The following is a 12031-nucleotide window of genomic DNA, read 5'->3' on the forward strand; positions in this document are numbered from 1 at the left end:
TATACTGGATAGATAATCTTTTATGAAATTTTAAGGTGATCTGTTGCGATACATCATCTACCATAAATAATATGAAGGCTGTAAAAATTATTTTAGCTTAGTTCAGAACTATAAGCGATGAGCCAAAGTCATCAACCTTTTTATCATTGCAGTTAGGCCAATAAAATCTATCACCACACCAGCTAATAAATTGATGTATCTATGTAATTTTAATTGTAGTTTAATTAAATAAATGCCTAGTAGAACAAAGTCAGGAAATTGTTTCTTCCTTTTTTATAAACAAAATACTTGCAGTCCACCTTTTTCAACGGTACCCTGAATTGGGCCATAATCCACTACTTCACCATCTACGGTTAAATATCCACCTTCAGTTTCTGGTACAAGACGAAATGCTTTGCATGGTATTAACTGAACATCAGGCGATTCAATGTATTGTCCATTCTTGGTTGATAAGAGTATTTTAGTTAATCCTTTACGATTAACTTTATCACTGACTGCCACAATATATGCCTTGCCATCATCTAGTCTTGATGGCGGTGCAAATAGGAAATCCGTCGATAAATAAGGCAAATTACCGATGACAACTGTAATGAAATCCTGATCAATTACTTTCCATTGATTCGGTAGAGGTTTATCAAGTGATGGTATAGGATTTGAATCATCGCCAACTCTGCAAAATAATAAGGTATAATTTATTTCCTTATTTATTTATAAATCAAGCTTAATCTCCGTACTTTCTTAATCCATTGTACCTTCATAGATATTATTGGCTCTTAAAAGTTATATCAAGTAAAATAATATGATCGTTGCATCAACTTACGTCAGAATAGCAGATTGTTGATGGTTGGCATCCAATTGTGTAACATTCATATCATCATCGTTGTGAAACTAAAAATGCGAGGTGAGAATGTAGGGTGTTTACGCTTTTGCATCGATTGACATTGCTTCATGTTATGAATTAATTATTATTGTAAATGGCTGCGGATAATATTCAATAAATTACAGTATAATATATGGACTAACAAAGCCAAGATAACATGAGCCTAAACGATGCAGTATTTGTTTATTAAACATGCAATATGTTTATTATAGATGCTATCCAATTTAGCTTGCAAAGTGAATGGACTTTATTTGTTTATTTTTATTATGTTATACGTTGCATGAATTACGGAGAGTTTATCTAGCTAATAAATAATTAGGAGTTTCAACACTGACTTTTCATTCCATAGGAATTAGTATTAGAACTGTTCATTTAGCCATATTACGTTCAAAAACTTGAATACTACTGCAACCTAAATCTTACAGATATAAAAAATCAATCTGACTTCCAATCAACTTACGTTAAATGTTTCATCCATAACAGCAGAACGTTCACTGACATTGCCATTATTCGTCCATTGAGATTCTCGAGTTTCTTCAGGCTCCTTGTCACAAGGTAAGTAAGATATTTTGCCTCGATAGACCTTTCGTTTAGCAATCATGGAAACTGCTTCTACAGTAAAGCGATTAGAACCAAGAAAATGAAACTTTTCTGACTTGATGTCAATATCAGCAATCATTCCCCATCCTATAGATAGAAAGGCTAGAAAATTGTTTTTTTTCGACTGTAAATGCATCAAATCCAACGGACGAGTTGAATATTTTGCAATGATAAAGGTGGCACTGACGATATCATTTGGCTCTCTAGAATAAAATAATGAAGAAACTACTTAATCAACATATATGTACACAGGCCAAGTTATGAAAATTAATTCGACTTAAAAATGCGATAGGATTCATCCTTGATAATGAAGCAAGGAATGAGATACAGGTGGAAATTCTTTGACTACAAGTTAATATTTCTTAATTAATGACGATAGTCCTATTCTACTAGTATAAAATTAATAAGATAAATATTGATACGTTTATTTCAATCCATAATAAATGCAAATGGACTCTAAATATATTCTAATAATTTTGATAGCCCTTCGAAGTAAAGAATAAAACCAACTAAAGCAGTACTTGGGCTATGCCATTTTTAGACACAGAACGAAACTATGTGCATGCTTCAACCTAGCTAGTATAGAACTAATTTAGAGAATCAAGATTGCTTGATCTGTTTAGGATTATTAATAAATGAGAAACTTCATAAATCTTTACATAGCATCCCTTAGCTCCAACTATCTCTTAGACACAATCTAATGATCAATCATTACCCTGAAAATTTCATAATGGACGCATAGAGTGCATTCCCTGATCCTGCAGGTAAAATACCAATAGGCATATGTCTTACGGTATCCCAATCCTGCCGCTCATTTAGTCCATTTATAACCTAATCAGAGAGATTGAACCAGTCATGAGTCTTATTTACAATGTTCACGCGATAAGCCATCATGTTCATCTTACATTTATATTTATTGGCAAGCCTATGCAATAAATTAATATCGCTATTACTAGTTACAAACTTACTTCATAAATCAATCCGTCTCCGGATACAACTAATATACCATCCCATTTGGAAAGATTAGCATTAATGATATAGTCTTTTGCATGCCCGACTCGTTCTATAAATGAAAGAAAATTAAGTTTAATCTGTCCGCAGTCAATCAATTACTACATGAAAGCTTCACTTAGTTATTAATATAAGTAGATTTTGAAAATGACCTTTAAACTAAAGCTACTCAACATTAAAGCAATTACATCGTTGTACCTGTAGTTACAACTTCGCATAATATATCCGCTTCATTTAAAATATCTTTTGATTTGCCGTTGAAAATTTTACTAGCTTTACCAGATCCACTACAAGGGTTAATAAAAACCAACAATTTTCGTGGTGCTGGGCAAGATTTTGATCCTAGATCTGGATATTGTTAAGAAATAAAAAAATTTATGAGTCCATTTCATTTTTATTTTATCGGTATTGATGTTTTAAGATTTATATACGTATATCATATCGATCGTCATATTTACTGTATTCTAATATTACAATCTATTAAGTGGATAAATCGATCGTATGATAATAAAGATTATTTTATTTTAACTATGTAAATATTATAGTCTCGATGATCATTTTAATTACTGAAAGATAATTTGTGAGATAGTTTCACGATCAGGATCAAAGTGGCAATTCGATTCTCAGGTTTTCATAAAATGTTTTATTTTAATAAAGATCGGGACAGCGATGCTAAAATGATACAAGCTCAAAGATTATTTTAAGGATTAAATGTTAGCAACGTGGGTTAGGGTTAATAAAGTCGTCAATTATGGTTAGATAAAGGTTAGAAGAATTTTTACATGAGGCACATATATAACATTGTATACTTAACGCAGCAATATTGTTAAGGATTGAAATTAGTTAAGGAATACTAACCCAGTATTTCATCAAATAATGATGAAGTTGAGAAGAATCGTGGCTGCTATAGAATTAGGATATTCTCTGATTATCAAGTGTTGGTAGTGTGATATTAAACACGTAAAACTGCACTATAGGGAAATTTCTTTCCATACACTGTATGCCCTACGATATCGCACCAATGTCTCTTAATAGGAATGTAAGCTATTGGCTGGATGTTAGACAGCTAAGGCTCATTTAATTGTGGTAAGGATCGAGAAAATGATGCCATGATAATTCATGAATATTGTATCATCTTAACATAGAAGCGTAAAGATGTTCTTCCAGGATTGAACTTCGATTACAGCTGCAATGGCATAATAAGCAGAGAAAACTGGCTTGTTCTATCATAACAACATTATGCAGAATTCTAAATATTTTATCCTATTTGCAAACGTCGGATCTTCCGATTTACTATACGCTTTAGCAATTAGCGATGATCTTTAGATTCTTTTTCATCGCTAACGATCCATTTAGCCGTAAACGTTAATATTTAAATTCAATATTTAGTGGCTCTACCGTAGGAAGTGATGAATCATTTTTTACTTTCCATTGTTTGGAGCAATTTTGTTTGAAGTAATTAAATTATCGCTTAAAACTGTCATACAATTTGAGTACAACCTGACATACTCGTATAACGTGACTAAACTAATATTTTTTCATAAGTACTGGAAGAAAACAAAACTAGAGGATAGTCTTCAATATCGAAAAGCTAATCGGATTTAAAGTCTATCTATAGAAATAGCCGATATTGCGAAAATATAGAATTCTACTGTTACCATCAGTAAAGCCTCCGCTAGAATAGCAAATCTGTTCAAATTATTAAAACATCTTAGAGGAGAGCTTTTCATGGCGAAATTGAAGTGTGACCTCATCAATAACAAATTTCCCAATAATTTATAATGGGAAACATTTTTACTCCAATATTTAATGGTAGCAATCTCTGGCTATTTAATAGCGTTTCTGACGGAAGAATAGATAGTTATTGAATGGAATTAATACGATGTGTCGGTGCAACTAGTGAAGCATACGGTTATCATATTGCTGTATGGGTGATTTGTTCTAAGTAAAGCTTATAGCAAGATAGCAAATTGGCCCTTTTAAAAGTAAAATATGGTACTACTAACTGAGTGGTCGTTAGTGTATTCCTTTCATCAAAACCTGGCGAAAAGGTAGGAGTGAAGACATTATGGGCGGAGTAGAATTTCCTCAGGATTTTTCTATAACGATCGAGGTATTAGTTTTAAAGCAAAGACGACGAATAAACACGTGTAGAAAAGGTGATTGAATAGCAGCTATGTTGTGATGGAAAGGCAATCTCTACACTCTGATGGATGCAAGACTATCCTCAATCGAATAGATCTGGCTATGGATAAATGCTCTGATACAATCAATTGGAGTACCTGGTTGATACTTGATACCACGCAAAGCGCATATAATGGCTGCATGCCATTGATCTGCAATCTTGATGTTGTCTTCTACTTCCTTCGATTGGGCAACACGTAAATAGACTGGAATAGAAATTCTCTTACAAGCGGAACCAATCTTTTTCTTGCGCATTGGATACCAAAATAAGGTCAAATAGCCACCACGATCACGGCGTTTCGTCGATGTACCTCTTGATACTTTACAGCCAATAACATCTTTTAGTTGTATTACGCCATCATCACCTAGTAGTGATGCTGGAGGGCCACTATCGGATACTTTAATACACATTTGATTCTGAGTTAAGACGACATGGCAAGGCCTTAGCTTATTTCTAGGCCATATTAATTGTAATGTATCTTGCATGATAATTTGGCTAATTAACGTTGTCGACTTATTGGATATACGAATTTCTTCCATTTTCTGTCTTGATATCCAGAAGGAAATTTGCACGCGTCCCAAGTTGAAAGAAACGACAAGAATTACCAATTTCCAAGTCGGTCAATAAAATGCTTAACCTATACTATGCTTCAAAGCCAGTCTGAAAATGAATATATTAATAATAAGACTTTTTTTTGGCATGGGTAGATTATTGATTGAAATTTCAGTTTGCCAATAGAAGCAGACTACGCAAGTTCTAATGACATTTTGCTTGTTTAACTCTTGAATACAGTACAATAGCTTCCGTATGGCACAAGCATCGAATGGATTTATATTACTTTTCGCTACTCCTAAGTCATTGCGAATTATTTTTCTATACTTTAGCTCAGATACGCGTAGGCCCATTAATAAACAATCTGCAACGGTCTAAAAATGACTCATACTATGTGTAATAGTATTCCAATAGTATTATCCAATTAAGATAGAATAACAATAAATCAATTATTTCTGGCTATATTTAATCCACGGATTAATCATAGCGCAAAAAATAGACTAAATATCCATGCGCTAAGTATTGGCGATCAAAGTGACATTTTTCAGTTATCCAATGCAATCTGATTCGTAGGCTAGGTGTAATTATTCATCGACTCAGTTAATCTCTATCTATGTTTTGATTATACTTAATCAGAGTATTGATCACAATTTTGCAATAATAACACAAGCCTACAAAATGCGGAATGGGTTATAACTTGCTTAAACCAATAGAACTACAAGACCATCTGCCTACCTCATAGCATCGACTCTTGTAACTATCCTTGTCAAGTAGATAATACTCTACTCTAGAAAGATGATTAACACGATTTAAAGGGTCAATCTGTCATTCAACTTGCAATCTTCATTAACGAAATACCAGCTAAAGAGTGGATCAAATTACCGTTAATTCCAATTATCCACTGTCAGTAATCATAATAATAGAAAAATGAGGAAAAAAAGTTCTCGTTCCTGACGTAATTTAGACCATGACGTCAGGATCATGGCTTAATGTTCTATACTATTGCTGCGGTTAGCTAGAATGAATGGCGAGTTCGTGCCTACCGGAGAAATATCCTTCTTATTGTTGTTGTTGTTGTTGTTGTTGTTATTATTTTTTTTTATCGTATACCGGCACTACCAACTTTCTTATGGTTTCTATTCCGGACTAATTGATATCAGCAGCCATGAAAATACGATTGTAGTAAGCATCAGAGTAGTTCAAGTAGTGAAATGGGGTTAGGGTGAAGATTCTAAGCAAGAAATTAATCTATCCAAAATGGATACTGCTATATTTTATCCAACGTAGATGTGATAGATACCTAAACAGGTTGATATTCTTATGGCTTCTATGTCGTACCAACTGATTTCAATCGTAATGAAAATACGATTCTAGTAAATGTAAAAGTAGGTAAAGTATTGAAATGGGGTTAGTAGGAAGGTACAAAGTAATAAATTAATCTTTGCAAAATGGATACTAGATATGTTATCCAGTGCAGACGCTAGATACCTAAACACCTTGATAGCCGTAGCTTGGACGTTCCATCTATCTGGTAGGGTAATGTTTTGATCGTTGGAATAGTTGAAGACGTTGAAAATTGTTTATTATTGTTTAGATCGCGTAGTACAAATTGTTATTATTGGTTAGAATGATAATTAATCTCAGTAATGGATAATGATGGACGGAATACATCATTGCCCTTGATTGATTCACAATGCGCCATTGTAACCTTGCGTAGGCTCTATTATTATTATCTTTTAAAGAGATATGTGTAAAATGGATATAATGGTCTTTCCTTGTTCCGCGGTAAACCTCAATGGAATGTTAGTTAATGAATGCTCTATAAACCTCAATGGAATGTTAGTTAATGAATGCTCTATAAACCTCAATGGAATATTAGTTAATGAATGCTATTGCTATTTTAATGGCGTTAAAGTTTCGCACCGCTACCAGAAAGTAGGAATCAGAATGAACAACGCTAATTAAAGCGAATCAACTCCTATCCTTGGTTGATTTTTCAATGTTGTCTCGGATAGGTTTCTACTGTTCAAGTCGATGTTACTTTGTTTACTTTCCTTTTTTTGTAATCGATTGCAATAGAATACTACTGTGGTTAATTAATATAATACTCTAACTATTATAATAGCATGAAAGTGAACTTGGGATCAGTGACGATTCAAAATAAACAGCTTTTATCCATGCAAATGAAACTTTTTGGTGTTCTCGACAAACATGGATTATTGCCTTTGGTAGTCTTGTATCGATCGAGCTGGATGTTCATTTGTCCTTTTCAGTACTTACTTTCAGTATTGGTGAGGTCGACGAAAAATTGAAAGCTGTTACATCACGCTAGCATTCGTCATAGGGTGGTAGTGCTAATTAGTCGATGTTGGTGCACTCTACTGAGTTTGTGTTTTACGTCATTCAACGGCTACTAATAATGTCTAAAGTAATGATAGTTTTTAAATTTGTATTAACGTAATAATTAATTAGTTTAATGCAAGGCGATTAAATAACCTATTGCTTAACCTACCATGTCATTGGTGCACTTTTATCGTGGCAACATAGGCCTATGCGTACGTATTACAGCGATGCAAAAGGTTGGGTTAGTTTAATAACTTACTTATTGATATATCTAATAAAATAAGGGTAGTTTTTGAATTCGTATAACGAATAAGTAATGAATTGCAATATAGCTAAATAATTATACAATAATCTATTGCTTTAACCGATCATGTCATTGCTACACTTTCATCGTGAATAATAATATACAGTAGGTCTACAGTAAGCGTTCGTATTATATCAACGCAAGAGGTTCAACTAGTTTAAGATACTTGCTAATGTATCTGAAGTAACGATAGTTTTTTAAATTTGGGTACCATAATAACCAATTGTAAGATAGTTGAAATATTTTATTCCTTAACCCGCCAAGCCATGTCACCGATGGATTTTTATCGTGACTGATAACATAAGCCTTAGCGTAGTTATTGCTGTTAGAGGTTCGTCTAGTTAATGGCACTTGTCGATGTGCCTTGAGTCATGATAGTTTTGGAATCTGTATACTGTGATAATAATTAATTGTAAGACAGCTAAATAATTTACCGCTTAATCTGCCATGTCATTGATGCACTTTCGTCATGACAACGTAAGCCTATCTGTACGTACATCGATGCAAGAGGTTTGGCTAATTTAAGATACTCGTTGATGCAGTAAACTTATTTTTACACTATACTAGTATGCAGTATTACTATACTAGTTGTAAGTACACAATCAAGAATTAGAAGCTCCTTGAGTGTGCATAGAAAAAAAATAATTGTATTTTCAAAAACTGTATAACATTGTAACTATACCAACCCTAATTTTAGTTTTTTAAAATATTATGTTAACTTAGCAGTATTGATTTCAAATCTAGCCAAATAGTTTTACACTAGATAAACTGTCTAGGAATCAATAAAGAATCTATTTATAGTATCTTTTCAATTTACCATCATAAGAAAATAAATTTGCATCTGTACTCTTGGGGTTATTAAGAAACAAGTGAAATACAAAAATGAATTACTGGGCATTCAATTCAAATATGCTTCATAAAGCATATTGATTAGCTTAGCCAATTCACAAACTCATATATATACCAATATTTGTTACAGAAAAATACTGATTTTATTCAATATAATTCAATTCGGCAAATGCTATCATTAAGAGAGAAATTGATAATGGCATTTTAACCGGATTAGGTCATTCATTTTCAAGTACATGATAATCATATAAATTTAATTACAGCGTATAACATAGTGGAATATTAGTAAGCTAATAGCTAGGCTTCATAGTACAGTACAATAATTTCTGTTATAGTACCATACATACAGTACTGTACAAGGTTAACGAGCCCGATGTACCCTAGAATAGTAAAATCAACAAAAGAAATTGCAGTAGTAACGATTATCTTGATATTGGACTTTGAAATATGAACTACTAAATGCATCATTTAACAAGTAAAAAGCTTTAACAATATTCATAAATGTGGAAAGTATCCAATTTAGAAATATCTATGGACACAAATATCAACAATCTACAGATGTAGTGACGCCTAAATTCAAAGAGTGTTGGCGTTCAATTCAGGCTTACCTATACTCGTATATACAAGAAATACTAATCTGAACAGAATAATGAAAAGGTGGTACTCTTTGCTTATAAACGCATATCATCATTAATGGAATAAAATAGTAACCTACAAATTTGTCCTGCCTTATCTGCACAATAAATGAATATTTTATCTCCATTAACCTAAGCTACGATCATATCCGTTAGATATGCAAAAGTTGCAAGGTATTAGGTAAATCTGGAGTTTGATTTTGTTGAGTAGATTGTATTGTCTCATTGTTATTTTTTTTTCTTTCGTCTCTTCGTTTCTGTCGGTCTTTTTTAGCCAATTCTTTCCTCCGACGATTGGATATGTATTTATTAGGTTGCTGATGACTAGATGGTCTTCCTTTGATATTGCCTTTACTCCCTTTGGAAGATGATTGTTGTAGCTTTCCATTCGAATGATTATCCAGGGCGACTTTATCTTCATTCTCTGCAACAGTATGGTGAAGATGATGCCCTGCAGTTTTTTGTGTGCTTTGGCCATCTTGACTGGTTAATTCCTCAATTTGAACAATATAAGCAACAGTATTACTAATATTATATTCATGTTCTCGTAAGGCTTCCCTAACCAAGTTAATATCTGTACAATTGGATAAATGCATCACTTCTAATTCAATTTCATTTGGTTGATGGATGAAAGTATTACCCATAGAATTTGTAGCATCAGCATTCTTATTTAAGGCGCTAGTAGTCACTGTTGTCGTTATTTCATTTTTGTCTATGCACGTCTCAGAGTGAGTAGGACTGGCACCGATGGATGTCGTTGATGTTGTATCTTGAGCTGGTGTTGGATGAGAATGGGGGATAGAATCAGGATGACTGGCATCTTGGCTTCTAGGTTCAGTATTATTATGACATTTTCCTTCGGTTGCATCTTGTATCCCTTTCTGTTTCTTTTTCGTGGATTCATTGCAAGCAATTTTATCACTATCAGATTTGAGTTGAATTAACTTCACATCCGCTGCAGCATGAGGATGGTTGTCCTTAATTTTTCGAACAGACGAGTAATGCTCGAAATCATGGTAGGAAATATGGAGTTCACGACTACCAGTCTTTGTAGGCCCATCTATTCCTTCAATTTGCCAGCATGGTTTATTAAGTTGATGAATGACAATGGTAAGGCGATGAATTCTAGCAAAAGCAACCAATGCATCATTGCCAGCAAAGGTCCCTTCTTGACCAAGCAATTGGATATGTTTATCAAAGGAGACATTATCGATCATAAATGGTTCAAAATCGTTGCGATTTTGGATCATATATTGCACCACTTGTTGACGATAGTTGATATGATTGGATTCATGGCCTTCTAATTGATCAGCCAAAGCTCGAAATAAGCAGTTTCCATCACCGGTGATTTGGCGTATTTTCAGTTGTATCCGACTCAGTTGTAACTTTAAGCTGTTTTCTTCACTCGACGACTGCGTTTGTTCTTTCTGACGGCGTATTTCACGCCTGGCAGCTCGTTCATCTCTTTTTCGTTGTTGTTGAGCTAGTCTTTGCGATTTTTGTCCATTACTATTCTGTTTTTTACCCATGACGTTCCTGCCAATACCATGCAAGCTTGGCTATTGCAAATTTGCAATGCTATTAACAACCTTGCATCCAATTGGCTTTAGATCCTTCATTCATTGGCAACATCAGAATCCAATCCAATCTTGACCGCTATGACAGATGACAGTTTGGTGCTCGATTATACCGTACAGTGTGCATAATAGACCTGATGATAGACCATGTCGTACCCTAAATAGCAACTCAAGACGAAGTCAAGATATTAAAAGCTTGATAGGAGCAAAGCTTTGGCCATGGCTACTCGCTATGGCGTTGCATCTTGATAAGGTTGATTGGGCGAAATGATTAAGAAACGGCGTTCGTTTGTAATCGAAATGACTGGATTGCTATAGTAATCCATAGTGGCGAAGGGTCGAAATGGGTTATTTTATAGTCGTGTCTAGGAGACAACCGACGATGGTGTTTTTGGCCGTGGTGAATCCTACAGTACCTACTTTACGGTATCCTAGTACTGTACTACAGTACCATGATTGTTTGTACTGTAGAGGTGTCATTTGATGCCCCCAGATTGCATTTTTTTCCTTTCGTTTTAACTGACAGGTTGGTGTCCTGGTAAAAGAAAGAGAGACGAGAAATGGATGGTTATTCGTCCGAGTTGTACTATAGTACTCCATGAACGGTACAGTACAAGTGTAGAGCAAGAATAGCCATGGGAAGAAAAAGATGATGTAATCCATCCAGGACGAAATACTTTTGTAAATAGAGAAATGGATATTGTACTCTCTTGCGCCATTGATTTTCACATTCACTGAGGCATGTATGAAGCTGCTGCCTGAACAGGTTCTGAGGTTGGTGGAATGTTCTAGAAACACGGTCCACAGCCAGCGCAATCCTTTTCGTTTCAGAGAAATCAACACTAATGTTTTGCGACATTTTGAGAACAAAATCCATCAAAATTGTTATGTGTGGGAAGAAGAAGCTCTCATAAGCATGCCTGTATCATTTATTTTTGTGAAGTAAATGATTTGAATTCGTTTTTTCACGATTTATAGTGTACCGTTATTCTTGTAAAAATCGCCATTGTACAGTACTACTGCTTGTGTACAGAGTAGTACCGTGCTGCATGTCGTCGTTGGCAATGAATTACCAGCGTTGACCGTCAACACGGG

General features: G+C 34.2%; 2 protein-coding genes across 2 annotated transcripts; both read right to left on the reverse strand.

Annotated features, from left to right (window-relative positions):
- Positions 1 to 273: 273 nt before the first annotated feature.
- Positions 274 to 5215, reverse strand: TRIADDRAFT_51430 (uncharacterized protein; the record flags this gene model as incomplete). Its single annotated transcript, XM_002108445.1, has 7 exons — positions 274 to 670; positions 821 to 888; positions 1341 to 1683; positions 2196 to 2311; positions 2449 to 2543; positions 2690 to 2839; positions 4774 to 5215. The coding sequence occupies 7 exons, from the start codon at positions 5213 to 5215 to the stop codon at positions 274 to 276; spliced, it is 1611 nt and encodes a 536-aa protein (XP_002108481.1).
- Positions 5216 to 9511: 4296 nt separating this feature from the next.
- TRIADDRAFT_51431 (uncharacterized protein) lies at positions 9512 to 10888 on the reverse strand (the record flags this gene model as incomplete). The annotated part of the gene is made up of 1 exon (XM_002108446.1): positions 9512 to 10888. One exon carries the CDS (start codon positions 10886 to 10888, stop codon positions 9512 to 9514), a length of 1377 nt encoding a protein of 458 aa, XP_002108482.1.
- Positions 10889 to 12031: the final 1143 nt, after the last annotated feature.

This window comes from Trichoplax adhaerens, genomic scaffold, assembly GCF_000150275.1.
Source record: "Trichoplax adhaerens TRIADscaffold_1 genomic scaffold, whole genome shotgun sequence".
Taxonomy (NCBI): domain Eukaryota; kingdom Metazoa; phylum Placozoa; class Uniplacotomia; order Trichoplacea; family Trichoplacidae; genus Trichoplax; species Trichoplax adhaerens.